At 45.0% G+C, this 19088-nt stretch overlaps 2 protein-coding genes across 2 annotated transcripts in view; both read left to right on the top strand.

Annotated features, from left to right (window-relative positions):
• The window catches only part of LOC141121713 (uncharacterized), a 106147-nt gene extending 94716 nt beyond the window's left edge, over positions 1 to 11431 (top strand). The window contains exon 10 of the mRNA XM_073611428.1: positions 9680 to 11431. Within this exon, the coding sequence (XP_073467529.1) occupies positions 9680 to 10622 (943 nt within the window). The 3' untranslated portion in view covers positions 10623 to 11431. The remainder of the gene's footprint in view (positions 1 to 9679) is intronic.
• An 877-nt stretch (positions 11432 to 12308) lies between these two features.
• Positions 12309 to 19088, top strand: part of LOC141121690 (uncharacterized) — a 187011-nt gene continuing 180231 nt past the window's right edge. Inside the window, exon 1 of the mRNA XM_073611396.1 lies at positions 12309 to 12367. The gene's annotated coding sequence lies outside the window, so the exon portion shown is untranslated. The remainder of the gene's footprint in view (positions 12368 to 19088) is intronic.

The following is a 19088-nucleotide window of genomic DNA, read 5'->3' as shown; positions in this document are numbered from 1 at the left end:
TCATATGTTTACATATGAGATCATCTCTCATTGGCACCGCCGATCGCACTGTAAACGGCCGCTGTGATTGGCCGTTTGCGGTGATCTGTGACTGGCTGTGTCTAAGGGACACGGCCAGCACAGAACGTCCCCGATGCGCGCCCGCGGGAGCGCACATTGCGGAAATAAACAGCAGGACGTCCAGGAATGGCCACCCGGCGGTTAGCGTCCGCGCTGCAGCCGTCTTTCTGCTATAGCGCGGGCGCGAAGTGGTTAAAGAAGTAGGTGCAAAATGGAAGCAGAGGATCTGCAGGGAACATCATCTGGAATATAAAGCACTTTATGTTGTATATGAATTTGCACATGGACCAGTTTACTTCATTTATTGATAAACACCATAAGATCGGTGAAGTAGGTGTAAAGTGGAAGCAGTAGATCTGCAGAGAATATTATTTGAGCCCCTAGCACTTTATATATGAATGTCTCCACATGTTTTAGTGTATTTGTGATGATTTATGTGCACACACAATAGGACAGCGCTGTGACACATAATGCTCTTCTAGTTGATAAAGGGAATACTTACCTTTGTTACAGCAGCAGTCCGGTATAAGTTATTTCTGTAGGTATTTGAGTTGTTACACATAGCGCGGGTTTTATTCTATTTATATTGGTGACATAATTGCCCAAATCTGGGGATCAGGAGCCATTTCCACCCTTTACTCTCGGCTGGGGTTCTTTGTATCCATATAACAGATGTTCTACATGACTAAATCTGCAATCAATTTTACTGCAAAATCAAAGGGGCCAAAATGTCTCTCCCCCGAGCAGTAATATATTTCTATCCCCCTTGGTGGGAGTGGAGATGACCCATCTATAAGGATATACAGTACATACACACACAGCACAAGGCCGTGTTCACACTATGAGACGTTTCTCAGGGCTGCAGTTCCTCTGATCTCCACAAGGTGGTGATCTCACTTCTACCCAGACAGAAAGTCTCTATGGAAGACAGGAAGTGATGTCAGCTACACACGGGACGTTCCATAGGAAGTAGAGAGAAGACGCTGCAGGATCTGGCGGCAGAGGAGGTAATACATAGATGAACCCCTTCAGGGTGATCAGTTGATGATTAATATATTTTGCTTCCAAAGCTGGCCATACATGGTTCAGTTTTATCGTTCAACCAGCAGGATGAGTGAAAAGTCAGGGGTGGATTGGGCAGAACAGCGGCATGATAAGACTCATCTTACTGACCTCCCGCTGCCGATCTTTCTTCTTTCCGCAGCCGCATTACTGTCACCATCAGCTCCTGCTTCCAACCACAGCTGCCTGTGTCCCTGCAGAATCCTCTGGCAGAACAGAGAGGAAGGAGAGGACTGAATCTCCAACATGGCACCACCTCGGCACTGCCACAAAGATCCCCACAAGGTGCTGAGAAACAGGACTACAGAGTCCTTACAGGAGTAACCAGGACAAGCCTGCAAAGCAGCCATCTAAGAAACCAGCCAGGGAGGGACATGCTGCTTTATGTACACAAGATGTCCTCTCCATCCACTCTGCTCTCACACACTGCTGGGGGAGATGTACAGGGCATGCAGGAGGACACAGGGGAGTGGGGGATTATATTACTGTTCTGCATTCTGAACCCCATGTCCTGTGTTCTGCACTTTTCTCCTGCATACCATGTCCTGCATTATGCTCCCTTCTCCTGCACCTTGCACCCTGTGTTCTACTATACATTCTGCAAACCATGTCCTCCGTTATTCACCCTGCACCCCAAGTCCTGCATTCTGCACCCTTCTCCTGCATCCCATGTTCTGCACACTGTACCTTTCCCCTGCACCCCTTGTCCTGTGTATTGAACACCTTGCCCTGCGGTGACCTACACCCTTTTCTGGTATCCTGAACCTCATATGCTGTGTTCTGCACCCTCTTTCCTATATTCTGCACACTGTACCTTCCCCTGCACCCCATGTCCTGCATTCTGCACCCTTCTCCTGCATCCCATGTTCTGCACACTGTACCTTTCCCCTGCACCCCTTGTCCTGTGTATTGAACACCTTGCCCTGCGGTGACCTACACCCTTTTCTGGTATCCTGAACCTCATATGCTGTGTTCTGCACCCTCTTTCCTATATTCTGCACACTGTACCTTCCCCTGCACCCCATGTCCTGCATTCTGCACCCTTCTCCTACATCCCATGTCCTGCAGTGAACTGCACCCTTCTCTGTTACGCTGCACCCCATGTTCCCCATTAGTTGCAATCTTGGAACATAGTTTCAATCTCGGAACACCAAATAAGAGGATAGTATGTGACCGGTCTAAACTACGTGGCATGTTCACCAATGCCAGGTGCCGGGTGGATGAACTAGAGATACTGTTGTACGAGGAGGATTTGGATTTTGTGGGAATTTCAGAGACCTGGTTCAACAGCTCTCATGATTGGCTGGCAACCATTCAAGGGTATACCCTTTATCGCAGGGATAGAGAGGGTTAAAAAGGGGGAGGGATAAGCCTGTATATCAAGAATAATGTACAAGTGAATGTGAGACATGACATCACTAGGGAGGAGGTGGAATCCTTATGGGTAGAGCTCCAAAGGGATGAAGCTAAGGGGAAAATAATAATGGGAGTATGCTATAGGCCCCCTAACCTGAGGGAGGAGGGGGAGACAAACCTCCTATCACAAGTTGGATTAGCAGCAATTATAGGATGTGTTTAATATAATGGTGGATTTTAATTATCCAGACATAGACTGGGCGGAGGGAGCCACGCATTCATCTAAGGCTCGCCAGTTCCTAAATGTCTTGCAGGACAATTTCATGGTTCAGATGGTAGACGCACCAACTAGAAATAAAACCATACTGGATCTACTTATTACCAACAATACAGACCTGATCACGGATGTGGAAATACGGGGCAATTTAGGTAACAGCGATCACAGGTCAATTGGCTTCGGTATAAATCACACAAATAGGAAACATAAGGGGAATACAAAGACACTGAATTTCAAAAGAGCCAACTTCCCTAAACTACGAACCTTGTTAGAAGGCATGAATTGGGATAAAATCTTAGCAACAAAGAACAAGGAGGAGAGATGGGTTTGCTTTAAGAGCATATTAAATAAGGGCAGTAGCCAATGCATCCCATTGGGTAATAAATTTAAAAGAGCGAACAAAAGTCTTGGATGGCTTAACTCCAATGTAAAAATGCATATAAAAGCAAAGGAGAAGGCATTTAAAAAATACAAGGTTGAGGGATCATCATCAGCATTCAGACTTTGTAAAGAATTCAACAAGAAATGTAAGGGTGCAATTAGGGCGGCTATGGTAGAACACGAAAAACACATAGCGGAGGAGAGCAAAAAAATCCCAAGAAATTCTTTAAGTATGTAAACAGTAAAAAAGGGAGGACAGACCATATTGGCCTCATAAAGAATGAGGGAGGACATCTGGTTACAAAGGATGGGGAGATGGCAAAGGTATTGAATTTATTCTCCTCAGTCTTCACGAGGGAATCGGGGGGCTTCAGTAACCAAAACTGCAATGTTTATCCTCATGACACATCACAGGAAGCACCTCCATGGTTAACCGAGGACAGAATTAAAATTAGACTTGGGAAACGTAACATTAATAAATCACCGGGACCAGATGGCTTGCATTCGAGGGTACTTAGGGAACTCAGTCAAGTAATTGCCAGACCATTGTTCCTAATTTTTACTGACAGTCTACTCACTGGAAAGGTATCAGCTGATTGGAGAAAAACCAATGTAGCACCAATAGTTAAAAATGGCCCAAAATACATCCCTGAGAATTACAGACCAGTTAGCCTAACATCAATAGTATGCAAGCTCTTGGAGGGGATGATAAGGGACTATATACAAGATTTTAGTAAAGAGAACGGTATCATTAGCAGTAATCAGCATGGATTCATAAAGAATCATTCTTGCCAAACCAATCTATTAACCTTCTATGAGGAGGTGAGTTGCCATCTAGATAAAGGAAGGCCCGTAGACGTGGTGTATCTGGATTTTGCAAAAGCATTTGACACAGTTGCCCATAAACGTTTACTGTACAAAATAAGGTCCGTTGGCATGGACCATAGGGTGAGTACATGGATTAAAACTGGCTGCAAGTTCAGAGGGTGGTGATAAATGCGGAGTACTCGGAATGGTCAGGGGTGGGTAGTGGGGTCCCCCAGGGTTCTGTGCTGGGACCAATCCTATTTAATTTGTTCATAAACACCCTGGAGGATGGGATAAACAGTTCAATCTCTGTATTTGCGTATGATACTAAGCTAAGCAGGGCAATAACTTCTCCGCAGGATGTGGAAATCTTGCAAGAAGATGTGAACAAATTAATGGGGTGGGCAACTACATGGCAAATGAGGTTTATTGTAGAAAAATATAAAATAATGCATTTGGGTGGCAAAAATATGAATGCAATCTATACACTGGGGGGAGAACCTCTGGGGGAATCTAGGATGGAAATGGACCTGGGGGTCCTAGTAGATGATAGGCTCAGCAATGGCATGCAATACCAAGCTGCTGCTAACAAAGCAAACAGAATATTGGCATGCATTAAAAAGGGGATTAATTCCAGAGATAAAACGATAATTCTTCCGCTCTACAAGACTCTGGTCCGGCCACAGCTGGAGTATGCTGTCCAGTTCTGGGCACCAGTCCTCAGGAAGGATGTACTGGAAATGGAGCGAGTACAAAGAAGGGCAACAAAGCTAATAAAGGGTCTGAAGGATGTTAAATATGAGGAAAGGTTGCAAGCACTGAACTTATTCTCTCTGGAGAAGAAACGCTTGAGAGGGGATATGATTTCAATTTATAAATACTGTACTGGTGACCCCACAATAAGGATAAAACTTTTTCGCGGAAGGGAGTTTAACAAGACTCATGGCCGCTCATTAAAATTAAAAGAAAAGAGGTTTAACCTTAAACTACGTAGAGGGTTCTTTACTGTAAGAGCGGCAAGGATGTGAAATTCCCTTCCACAGGCGGTGGTCTCAGCGGGGAGCATCGATAGTTTCAAAAAACTATCAGATAAGCACCTGAACGACCGCAACATACAAGAGTATACAAGGTAATACTGACATATAATCACACACATAGCTTGGACTTGTGTCTTTTTTCAACCTCACCTACTATGTAACTATGTAATTGAAAGAGCTGATCACATTGGCCTCTGTACAATGTAGGAGATGGGCCGACTCCTACTGGAGCTCCTGCTATTGTGAGAAGGAGTCCTGTGTTTGGCTTTGGTCTTGTGTCTTTTTTCAACCTCACCTTCTATGTAACTATGTCCTGTTCTGCACCCTTCTCCTGCACCTTGCACCCCAATGTTTTACATTCTGCTCCCTGAACCCCATGTCCTCCATTCTGGACAGTGTACCTTTCCCCTGCACCCCATGACCTGTGTATTGCACCCCTTGCCCTGCGGTGACCTACACCATTTTCTGGTACCCTGCACCCCACGTGCTGTCTTCTGAACCCTCTTCCCTATGTCTTGCATTCTGCACACTGTACCATTCCCCTGTACACCATGTCCTGCATTCTGCACCCTTCTCCTGCATCCCATGTCCTGCAGTGACCTGTACCCTTCTCCGGTACCCTGCACCCCATATTCTACACCCTGCACCCCAATATTTCACATTCTGCACCCTGAACCCCATGTCTTGGGTTTTGCACCCTTCTCCTACATCCCATGTGGTGCGGTGACCTACACCCTTCTCCTGCACCTTGCACCCCAAGTCCTGCATTCTGCACCCCACAAATTACTTGCCCTGCCCCAGGTGCTGATAACCCACACTTCCCTTTAAAAAAAACTGTCTCCTAGCTTCTCTAGCTGGCTCCTAGATTCAAAGCAAAGATAATCTCCCATTGCCTGAGCAATTTTCTCATTTGTCTCTGAGCTCCTTCTTGCTATTCCTCGTCCTGCCTGTTGCTTCCTTGGATTGATTTTCTGTGTAGTGACCCCGGCTTCATCTCTTGGATGCGCTTGTCTGTTGCTTGTCCTGACCTTTATCCTGATTCCTGGATCTCCTCCTCATCTCTCCTCCATATCCTCTTACACAGCTTTTCTCCACACCTGCAGTGATCCTGAGGGGTGGAAACTTGGCGCAGAGAAATCCATCCCCACCATTAGGAGCTCTGGAAAAAATTGTCTGCTACTTACACTCCGTTCCTCCGCACGTCACCTGATCACATGAGAGCTTACTTTCACAGATTCCTGACAGATTTAGGTATGGTAAAGGTCAAAGTTCACTCTTCAGTTTAGGAGATGTAGGACACACCCAGGAACAATGATTTGGTTTACATGGGAGACTGATATAGAGGACCCCTCACAGTTCTTCCTTCCAATGTCCCTCCATCTGGCTTTATATTTCTGATGCTCTTAGGATGTGGGCGGACCCTTGGCATCCTCAATAGCAAAGTGGGACTGTTGGTCCTGCTTTGTGTATAATGATCTCAGAATACCTGCAACAAGTCTTTAACCTGTGGAGTGTGGGGGGTCCTGTGCGGGTAAATTATACCTCAGTCTGACATGGGGTTTTAATAAAATGGAAACTTGAATGGTGAGGTGAGGAGGATTCTGGGAATTTCATCTGATTTTACTATTTGTGTTCAGATCTAGAGTTTTCCTCCTGTGAAGTCTGGAGATCATATGACCATCACATTGTCTCCACCTCCCTCCCTGATAGAATAGAGAAATACAAAGAAGATTCTAGAAGTCACCAGAGAGATCATGGAGGAGAGGTGAGCGGTGCTGGGAATTCTGGGACATTATCCAGTAACAGACAAGGGATGTGTCTGGATGGTGACTGTATCATTGTGTGTGTCAGGTTCCTATAAGGTGTCAGGATGTCACTGTCTATTTCTCCATGGAGGAGTGGGAGTATTTAGAAGGACACAAGGATCTCTACAAGGACGTCATGATGGACAATCAGCCGCCCCTCACATCACCGGGTAAGAGGAGACTTTATTGTAAAGGAGAGAGCAGTACGGAGGGTCCACCTAGATCCCCCATCATCTGATAAACACATAGAAACAATGTATTCAGTCAGTGTGTGTGTTTCCTACAGATGGATCCAGTAATGGGAATCCACCAGAGAGATGTCCTCGTCCTCTGTATTCCTGGGATTCCACACAGGAAGGTCACACCATCCCTTACCATCATCAGGTAGATGATTGACAATTATTGGTAGTTATGATTTATATACAGCATGTTTGTTACAATGAATGTTTTATTATATATTTAGAGTGGAAACCTCGGGGATGATAATATTGTTGTTAAAGAAGAGTATAAAGAGGAGGATGAGGAGTATGGAGTGATGGAGGAGTTATCAGAAGGACACAAGGATAAGATGGAGCCACCTAATACCAGGAACCCACCAGAGAGATGTCCCCGTCCTCTGTATTCCCGGGATTCCACACAGAAAGATCACACCATCCCTCACTGTTACAAGGTTGGTGGGACAGAGCTTATCCCTTTCATGACTAAGCCTATTTCTAACATTTGTTTCTTACAAGTTAAAATCTGTATTTGTTGCTAGAAAATTTCTTAGAACCCCATATATATATATATATATATATATATATTTAGCAGAGACCCTAGAGAATAAAATTGTGATCGTTGCAATATTTTATGTCACACGGTATTTGCGCAGCGCTCATTCAAATGCATTTTTTGGGAAAAAAAAAAAACATGAATTAAAAAAAAAACTAAGCAGTAAAGTTAGCCCAATTATTTTGTATAATGTGAAAGATGATGTTACGCCAAGTAAATAGATACCTAACATGTCACGCTTTGAAATTGTGCACATTTGTGGAATGGCGACAAACTACGGTACCTAAAAATCTACATAGGAAACGCTTTAAAAAATGTTAACGGTTACCAGGTTAGAGTTAAAGGGGAGGTCTGCTACTAAAATTATTGCTCTTGCTCTGATGATCTGGCGTTTTCTTTGCTGCGTGAGCACTCAGAGACGGGGGCACTTTAAAGTGTTTTTATTAAATTTTTTTCTTTATTTTTTTTCTTTTTTCTTTTATTTACATTGTCCCTTTTAAAAAAAATGTATAAATCTGATCACTTTTATTGCTGTCACAAGGAATGTAAACATCCCGTGTGACAGTAATAGGCAGCACAGGTACTCATGATGATATTCTCTATCATTTTCTTGATGTAGAGTGGAGATGCAGTTGATATAGAATTTGAGGTTAAATCAGAAGAAGAGAGGTGTGTGAGGGATGATCAGCAGTCTATGGAGGAGGATGAAATAACAGGGACATTTATAGAGGAGGACACTCCTACAGAGATCAGCACAGGTGGGTCATTAACACTGAATACATTCCTCCACCCATACTGCTCACTGATTGGTCCAGAGTAGGGCAAGGACTGGGTGATATCAGCCTGCAATCCCCTGGTCACATTCCTGAGCTGTGTTCCCCGTCCTGTATTTCTCTCTGATAATCTTCCTTCTCTGTGCTGCAGACACAATTTATGTATCTAGACTGGATTTATGGAGATTCTGGGGATCAGCTGGAAAAAAAAACGTTGATTCTCACCATTGCTCAGCCTAGGTAGCTGGGGTATGTACTTTGAGTTTCCTTCCCCATGCCGGGTCTAGCAAGATTTCTGCCAGAACAATTCTCACAGGGTTACTTGCTCTGTTGTTTGCTGGCTGTGCCGGGTGGAGGGATATGTCTGTATAGTCTCAGACCCAAGTCACTGAGTGCAGTCTCAGGAGATGGGAGGCAGCGGTGTGGGACCTCTGCAACTTGTCTAATGTAAACATTTAAACCACCACCGATTACTGAATACCAATATTATGAGTTCTGAACCTTACACTATATGCTCTATGTTGTACATTACATCATTCTGATACTATATAGTCCCATATTTTGTATCCTATATAATACGTTGTACATTACTTAGTCCTTACTTCTTTTGCACTCATTTCCTACCTGTCGGACATTTGATATCTGAAGATTTGATTGAACCTTAAACAGAAAGTGATAATGATGGAGGAGTCAATAACCCAATGATGGTGGTCTTCAGGATCAGTCCAGTCTTCATCTTGGTTGTTTTCCCCCCATCCTCACTCTCTGACCTCTGGTCAGGCTCAGCCCTGTTGTTATTCATGACTAAATCATGGACTAAATAAGGAAGTACAGGACTTTTTGTGTTGGGAAGATGGCAATGAGTGATAGAGGGGGTGGGGACACTTGTCCTATAATCCCCTCAGCACTGTCACTCCCATAAAGACAGTTCTCGTTGTTTCCTCACTCTCTGACTAAGGTCCATGAATAAAGAAATGAACTGGTAGGAGATCAGAGGACCCATTTACTAGTTACCTTGAGAGTGGAATTGTAAGATCCTCAGAGACAAAGCTGCCTGATGTGGGCGGAGTCCTGGTTTAGGGGAACCAATCTGCACATGTCTATTAAACTTCTTTTTATTTCCATTTTAGTACATGGACGGGAAATGAGGAAAACCTCAGAGGATTGTCTGACTTTGTCTCCAGACTGTAAAGTAGAAGATGAGGACATCACACAGTATAGTCCAGGAGAAAACCCGGTTACCTCAACTGTCCATCCAGCACCACACAGTGTAGCTGGATCACCGTATTCCTCTTATCCTGAGGAACCTCAGACTGTGAGGGACGGTGCCGTCTTTCCAACAGATTGGAGGTTTTCCTGTACTGAGTGTGGGAAGTGTTTCCGTTATGAATGCAATCTTAATGAACACATAAGATCTCACACAGGGGAGAAGCCATATTCCTGTCCTGAGTGTGGGAAATGTTTTTCACAGAAGTCCAGTCTTTTCACACATCAGAGATCTCACACGGGGGAGAAGCCATATTCCTGTCCTGAATGCGGGAAATGTTTTTCACAGAAGTCCAGTCTTTTCACACATCAGAGATCTCACACGGGGGAGAAGCCATATTCCTGTCCTGAGTGCGGGAAATGTTTTTCACAGAAGTCCAGTCTTTTTACACATCAGAGATTGCATACGGGGCAAAAGCCGTATTGCTGTCCCGAGTGCCGGAAATGTTTTTCACAGAAGTCCAGTCTTTTCACACATCAGAGATCTCACACAGGGGAGAAGCCGTATTCCTGTTCTGAGTGTGGGAAATGTTTTTTACAGAAGTCTAGTCTTTTCACACATCAGAGATTTCACACAGAGGTTACGCCATATTCTTGTCCTGAATGTGGGAAATGTTTTTCAGACAATTCCAGTCTTTACAGACATCAGAGATCTCACACGGGGGAGAAGCCGCATTTTTGTGCTGAGTGTGGGAAATGTTTTTCACAGAAGTCTGAACTTTACAGACATCAGAGATCTCACACGGGGGAGAAGCCACTTTCCTGTCCTGAGTGCGGGAAACGTTTTTCAGACCATTCCAATCTTTCCAGACATCAGAGATCTCACACGGGGGAGAAGCCGTATTCCTGTCCTGAGTGTGGGAAATGTTTTTCACAGAAATCTGATCTTTACAGACATCAGAGATCTCACACAGGGGAGAAGCCTCTTTCCTGTCCTGAGTGCGGGAAATGTTTTTCAGACTATTCCAATCTTTCCAGACATCAGAGATCTCACACGGGGGAGAAGCCACTTCCCTGTCCTGAGTGAGGGAATTGTTCCTCACTGAAGTCCTGTCTTCCTGTACATCAGGGATCCCACACAACCCTCGAGGTGTATTAGTGCCTTGAGTGCGGGAAATGTCTTCTATATGAATGTTGCTGGACATCACAGCTCTCATGTGGGGAAGAAGCACACCCTGATATACACCTCAGATACACTTCATGGCTGATCTTCATCATGTATGAAACAGTTCCAGGGGTGTGGAAATAATTTAAAAAAACGACTTGTCCAAGAGACTAAATCAGGGTCCCAATCTCTTTGTCCCTTATAACAATCTCCTTGTCCCTTATGACAATCTCCTTGTTCCTCATCTACCAGAAAGCTCAGCAGCGGTGTGGGAGTTCACTGAAAACAACAAGCCGACATCGGCAAAGGACAGAACTCTGTGAATGAATGGCACGGCCGCGCTCTTTTCATAAACTGACAGTCGGTACGGGAAACTTCTCACCGCACAGCTGTCACACAGAGGACTTGGATCGCTGAGCCGTTGCAGGAACATGTAACATCTTTCTGAAGGTGAATGATTCTTTTAATCCTTTCGTGGCCAGAAATGTTTTTGCATGTTTTTTTGGCCACATGTTTAATCCCTTCAATACCGGACACTTTCACCCCTTCCTGCCAAGGACAATTTTCAGCTTTCAGCACTCTCACATTTTGAATGACAATTGTGTGGTCATGTAACACTGTACATATATGACATTTTTATTTTTTTTCCCACAAATAGAGCTTTCTTTTGGTGGTATTTGATCACCTCTGGGGTTTTTATTTTTTGTGCTACAAATAAAAAAAAGACAGAATTTGTTCTTTTGTTTCTGTAATAAAATGTTGTAAATAAGTAAGTTTTCTCCTTCACTGATGAGGAGGCACTAATATGCAGCACTGATGGGTGTCACTGATGAGGAGGTACTGAAAGCCATTACTGATGGGCACTGATTGGCATCACTGGTGGGCACTGGTGGTCATCTCTGATGGGCCTGCACTGATAATCAATGCTGAATATCAGTGCAGATCCGCCCCTGTCAGGAGAGTCGCTGATTGGCTCTCCTCTACTGGCGCCTTGTCAGCATGAATAAAGGAAAGCCGATAACCTGCACATTTGTCTGCACCAAACGCCATAAACGGTGGATGTTCAGAAGAATGTGGGAGGAGCCAGTGTTCATCTAATCCTCTATTCAGACACAGAGCTCCTCCCTAATGCAGATTGTTGTTAGTGTGTGGAAGTGATTGTATCTGGCAGACAGGGATCTGTATGTGTGTGTGTATCACTGCCCGGCACACCACTCACATCACACACTTCAGCTAATCTGTCCTACGTTGTGTGTGCGGGGGGGGGGGGGCAGTGGAAGAAATCATCACACCAGGATTCCAGATTGCAGGATAGCTTGGGGGGATCCTCTAAAGTGTGTGGGGATCACTTGTCTTCTCCACACTTCTTAGATTGTATCAGATTGTATGGAAGATTTGTATCTGCCTCTGTGTGTCCAGCCAGATAAATGTGGGAGAGCCTCCCTCCTAATAGTCTCCTGCAAAGCTTTCTCTGAGCTGATGTGATGTCAGGTACACACAGGAAGTGATGTCAGGTTACACAGGAAGTGATGTCAGATACACACAGGAAGTGATGTCAGGTACACACAGGAAGTGATGTCAGGTTACACAGGAAGTGATGTCAGATACACATAGGATGTTCCATAGGAAGTAGAGAGAAGACATTGCTGGAAGTGGCAGCAGAGGAGGTAATAAGATCTTATTTTCCATTTACACCCAGTAACCCCCCGTCATGTCCGTCCTCTTCCTCCATAGTCACTGTGATGTCATTCATGATGAGTAGGGACTGGGAACAGATCATGTTGGCGTCAGCATGTGTAGTTTTTTTTCGTTGGGCATCGTTCATTATTAATTAAAATGCACATTTGGTTTTTGTGATGGTGGAGCGCTGGACCTTTATGTAGATACGTTTTACCTGGATTGGTGCAGTACAAAGTGCTTGTGCATGTTTTTAAAAAGATATTTATTTTGTAACAGCCAATGCGTTTCTGGAGCTCAGCACTCCTTCTTCATCAGGGCTAAAAACTAGACAACAAAGAATCCTTAACATGTGTTAAAAGCTATAGATCTATTCAAGTATAAAAGTACAAATACCTCAATGCAGTAATTGTCAGAGACAAAAAGGACATATATTACTCGACTAAGGAGTATAAAAACAAGAAGGAAAAAGAAAACATGTTCTTATAAGGTGATTACAGGGCACCACAAAAACAAAGAGAGGAAGAAAGACTGAATGTGTTCTTGTTAGGCCCCTTTCACACATGCATATCCATTTTCATGGACTCAGTTTCCTCAGTAGGGATCGATCCGTTGATCCCCGCTGAGCTGGAGGATGACAGGTCCATCTCCGCTCACTGTGGAGAGACAGACCTGTCAGATCTCTGCTCTCCTCTATGGGGGATCGATCCGTTGATCCCCGCTAAGCCGGTAGATGACAGGTCCATCTCCGCTCACTGTGGAGAGACAGACCTGTCAGATTTCCGCTCTCCTCTATGGGGGGATCAGATGAAAATTGATCCACTTGTCCGTTTTCATCCAATCCCATCCACCAGACAGATGCAAAATAAGACCACCATCTCTGGATTTATCAGATGTCAGCGGACATGTCACCACTGACATCCGTCGCTCCATAGAACTGCATGGAGCGTCCGTTCAAGTCCGCATGAAAAACTGACAGCCAGACCTGAACAGTCCGTTTGTGTGAAAGAGCCCTTAAAGCAACAGTACAAAAAAAGGTAATAATAAATAACAAATAATTGTCCTGCGCCTGTGTCCATTGACACACACAGCAGGACTTGGCCCCGCCCCTCGGCTCCTGTGTCACTGGATTTGATTGACAGCAGTGGGAGCCAATGGCTGCGCTGCTATCAATCTATCCAATGAGGACCCTAGACAGAGGCTGGAGCTGCTGTGCTCATCCTCGATGCTGTTAAGACCGGGTTCAGGTAAGTAAAAGGGGGGCTCTGGGGGCAGCGGCAGTACGGGAGGTTCTCCCCTCCAATGCATAGAATGCAAACCTCGAGAGTTTACAACCTCTTTAAATAAAGGAACATTGGAGCAGAGACAAACAAAAAACAGCTGGAAGTAATGAGAACAAAGTTTGTATGGCAGAAATAAAAATGAGGAAAAAAAGCAGAGACAGGCTAAATTAAGCTACAGATTCAGTTGGGAATAGTAGACACAAAGTGACACTTTTTGGGGACCAGTGACATTATTACAGTGATCAGTTCTAAAAATATGCACTGTCACTGTATACATGACACTGGCAGGGAAGGCGATCAAAGGGTTAAATGTGTGCCTAGGTGGTGCTTGCTAACTGTGTGGGGGATGGTTTGACTGAGGGAAGAGAGAGATCCGTGTTCCTGCTTAGCAAAAACACAAGATCTCGCTCTTTCCTCTCATAGAACGGCTATCTGCCTGGTTTACATAGGCAGACTGCCGTTTTGCCTCTCTATGAGCGATCGCTGGGTTCCCCTAGGACATGGCATCCACCGGACCTACTGATTGACTCCTGCTGTGTCCAATCACAGCGGGAGTGGGTCGCCGTACAGGTAGGTACCGGTACATTGTTTTGTGCAGCCGGGCTGCCCTCCCGCAGTATATGTGCAATGGGCGGTCCGGAAGCAGTTAAAGTACCCCACTTTTTTGGAAGAACCCTAGCATGTGCTTTACATAACTTTTTGTCTGTACCTGACATCACTTCCTGTCTGTACCTGACATCACTTCCTGTCTGTATTCCATGGAGACTTCCTGTCTGGGTAGAAGTGAGATCACCACCTTGTGGAGGAACTGCAACAATGAAAAACATCTCGTAGTGTGAACACGGCCTTGCCATTGTTGCCAAGCGTTCCGGGATGATGATGGACATTCCTGGGATTTAGTCCTCTGTCCCATCATGTCCTCTTCTCACAGGTTCCAGGACTCAGAGTGCAGAGTGTCAGTGAGGTGATGACGGCTGGAACACTCTCTGGGTCCCATCACCAGGCACTGCAATTATACCAGACTGTGGGGAGCCGTGATCTCCTTTCTGACAGTGATAGTAGAACTCCGACATCAGCAGAGAGGCAGCGGGAGTGTGTGATCAGGTAAGTACCACCAATGACCACCAATGCTGGGGTTACACTTTATTCTCACTGACACCAACAATGGGATTTATTTTATATCACTGACACCAACAATGGGTTTTATTTTCCTACTGACACCAACGATGGAGATTATTTTATCTCACTGAAACCAATGACGGGGCTTATTGTATCTTACTGAGGCCAAAGAATGGCTTTTATCTCACCGACACCAAGGATGAGACTTTTTTCTATCTCATGGATGTGCTGGGCAGTGATACACACACACATACAGATCCCTGTCTGCCAGATACAATCACTTCCAAACACTGACAATAATCTGCATTAGGGAGGAGCTCCGTGTCTGAACAGAAGATTGGATGAACACTGGCTCCTCCCACATTCTTCTGAACATCCAACGTTTACAGCATTTGGTGCAGAGGAATGTGGCGGCTTCTGGCTGTCACTTGTTTCTATGGAAGCAACGGCTGCCTGCAACAGCTGCGTCCTTAGCAACCACTGACTTCACCCCGCCCATTTCCTTACATGGTCATGTAGGCAAAAGGGTGGGGCCTAGCTCATGACATCATTGTCTGAATATGGCCATATCTGGGAAATGATGTCACCACTATCCCCGCCCCTTCCCTTATATATCTGATGACAGCTCAGGATGCTATCAGTCAGTAAGTATATGAATTTGCACATTGGTTCAGTTTACTTCCTTTATTGAAAAACACCATAAGATCAAAAAAGTAGGTGTAAAGTGGAAGCAGTAGATCTGCAGAGAAAATGTATTTGAGCACCTAGCACTTTATATATGAATGTATCCACATATTTTAGTGTATTTGTGATGATTTATATGCACACACAATAGGACAGCACTGTGACACATAATGCTCTTCTAGTTGATAAAGGGAATACTCCCTTCCCTCCTCCTCCCATTTCCTCTCTTCCTGGGCCTTCGCCCGATGTTCTACCCTACACTTACCACCCCCCCCCCCTCCCCCCCTTATTGGTATATGTGTTCTTCCCTTCTTCTCTTTCCCCCTTCCTTCCCCCTTCTCTTTTCTCTTTTTTTTTCTCTCCTCGTGTCTGTCTGTCACCCTCTTCCCTGATTTGCGGACAACTCTGCTCACCCTTGTCTGCCTCAGCCCCTGGGCCCCATGGCCTGGACAGAGCGCACTGACCTCCGGCCCTGACTGGTAGGTCAACGTCAGTTGATATAGTACACCCTTAAAATATATTTCATTATGTACCGTTATGTAAACCTCTTCTTTATGTTTTTGTACATATCCCCTGTGTGGGAATTCGTTATCTGGGGTTTTTCCCTTCTTCTTTTTTTCAATAAAAACATTGTACCGGATAAAGGGAATACTTACCTTTGTTACAGCAGCAGTCCGGTATAAGTTATTTTTGTAGGTATTTGAGTTGTTACACATAGTGCGGGTTTTATTCTATTTATATTGGTGACATAATTGCCCAAATCTGGGGATCAGGAGCCATTTCCATCCTTTACTCTCGGCTGGGGTTCTTTGTATCCATATAACAGATGTTCTACATGACTAAATCTGCCATCAATTTTACTGCAAAATCAAAAGTGCCAAAATGTCTCCCCCGAGCAGTAATATATTTCTATCCCCCTTGGTGGGAGTGGAGATGACCTCATCTATAAGGATATACAGTACATACACACACAGCACAAGGCCAAGGTCACACTACGAGACGTTTATCTGGGCTGCAGTTCCTCTGAGCTCCACAAGGTGGTGATCTCACTTCTACCCAGAAAGGAAGTCTCTATGGAAGACAGGAAGTGATGTCAGGTACACACAGGACGTTCCACAGGAAGTAGAGAAAAAACACTGCTGGATCTGGCAGCAGAGGAGGTAATATGTAGAATAACTCCTTCAGGGGTATCAGTTGATGAATAATATATCTTGCTTCCAAAGCTGGCCATACATGGTTCAGTTTTATCGTTCAGCCAGCGGGATGAGTGAAACGTCTGGGCAGGACAGCGGCATGAGAGGACTCAACTCACTGACCTCCCGCTTCCGATCTTTCTCCTTTCTGCGGCCGCATTATTGTCACCATCGGCTCTTGCTTCCACCCACAGCTGCCTGTGTTCCTGCATAACCCTCCAGCGAAGAAGGAGCGGGACCGAATCTCCAACATGGAGCTGCCTTGGCACTGCCACAAAGATCCCCACAAGGTGCTGAGAAACAGGACTACAGAGTCCTTACAGGAGTAACCAGGACAAGCCTGCAAAGCAGCCAGCTAAGAAACCAGCCGGGAGGAACATGCTGCTTTATGTACACAAGATGTCCTCTCCATCCACTCTGCTCTCACAGACATGCAGGAGGACACAGGGGAGTGGGGGATTGCATTACTGTCCTGCATTCTAAACCCCATGTCCTGTGTTCTGCACCCTTCTCCTGCATTCCATGTCCTGCAGTGACCTGCACCCCATGTCCAGCACCTTACACTCCATGTTCTACTGTACATTCTGCACCCCATGTCCTCCGTTATGCACCCTGCACCCCATGTCCTGCATTCTGCACCCTTCTCCTGCATCCCATGTTCTGCACACTGTACCTTTCCCCTGCACCCCTTGTCCTGTGTAATTGCACCCCTTGCCCTATGGTGACCTACACCCTTTTCTGGTACCCTGAAGCCCATGTGCTGCATTCTGGACCCTCTTCCCTATATTCTGCACACTGTACATTTCCCCTGCACCCCATGTCCTGCATTCTGCACCCTTCTCCTACATCCCATGTCCTGCAGTGACCTGCACCCTTCTCCAGTACCCTGCACCCCATGTCGCCCATTAGTTGCAATCTCGGAACATAGTTGCAATCTCAGAACACCCAATAAGAGGACAGTATGCGACCGGTCTAAACTACATGGCATGTTCACCAATGCTCAACAGCTCTAATGATTGGCTGGCAACCATTCAAGGGTATACCCTTTATCGCAGGTATGGAGAGGGTAAAAAAGGGGGAAGGGTATGCCTATACATCAAGAATAACTTATAAGTGAATGTGAGAGATGACATCACTAAGGGGGCTAGGGAGGAGGTGGAATCCTTATGGGTAGAGCTCCAAAGGGATAAAGCTAAGGGGAAAATAATACTGGGAGTATGCTGTAGGCCCCCTAACCTGAGGGAGGAGGGGGAGATGGATCTCCTATCACAAGTTGGATTAGCAGCAAGGATGGGAAGTGTTATCTTAATGGGGGATTTTAATTATTCAGACATAGACTGGGTGGAGGGAACCACGCATTCGTCTAAGGCTCGCCAGTTCCTAAATGTCTTGCAGGACAATTTCATGGTTCAGATGGTAGACGCACCAACTAGAAATAAATCGTTACTGGATCTACTGATTACCAACAATACAGGCCTGATCAAAAATGTGGAACTATATGGGGCAATTTAGGAAACAGCGATCACAGGCCAATTGGCTTCAGTATAAATCACACAAGTAGGAAACATAAGGGGAATACAAAGACACTGAATTTCAAAAGAGCCAACTTCCCTAAACTACAAACCTTGTTAGAAGGCATAAATTGGGATCATATCTTAGGAACAAAGAACACGGAGGATAGATGGGTTTGCTTTAAGAGCATATTAAATAAGGGCATTATAAATAAAATAAGTGCGCTTGCAATCAAATGAACATAAAAATTAAATTGCTTACATAAAAAATATGAGTGCATTTATATTGTGCATAGTTATTAAATCACATAACACAATCAAACAGTACTTGAAATTGGGTAAATAAATAAATAATAAAGCATAAATATAGACATATAAAAGGCAAAATATCCTAAGTGATGAGAGTGAAAAAAATAAATAAATAGAAAAGTAAAGTTCATCCAAAACAGTTCAGTAAAGATGCATCAGTCCCTTTTGAGAAAGGATCACACATCCACAGGTCTTTGGAAATCACCAATATGAGTGAAACAGAAAAAAATGGTGTGGAGGGATATCTAGTGACAGTGACTCCGGGGGATATTACAGATGGACCCTTACCAGGAATGGTGGACCTCCCTGATAGCAAGGTCTCGTGAGCATGCAGATACAGCCCTCTGCAGGGACAGCTGGATGGTGGCGTCCAGATCAGCCGATGCGTGCAGCGTTCCAATAGGGGGCAATTCCAACGTGTCTACCTGGGAGGGGGCACCCACTGGGCCCAGAGGGTCGTGCATGCAAAAGGAGGCAAAAAACAAGGGCTCCGATGGTGTAGTAAAATTAAAATTTATTTCCGTACAAAGGCAGGAAACAACTCCGCCATACAGGGATTAAAATGCATATAAAAAGCCGGCATAAAAAACGAACACTCGTGCAAACATGGGG

The sequence above is a fragment of the Aquarana catesbeiana genome, unplaced genomic scaffold, assembly GCF_042186555.1.
Source record: "Aquarana catesbeiana isolate 2022-GZ unplaced genomic scaffold, ASM4218655v1 unanchor228, whole genome shotgun sequence".
NCBI lineage: Eukaryota > Metazoa > Chordata > Amphibia > Anura > Ranidae > Aquarana > Aquarana catesbeiana.
Note: the sequence above shows the minus strand (reverse complement) of the source record. Positions and strands in the feature narration are given on the sequence as shown.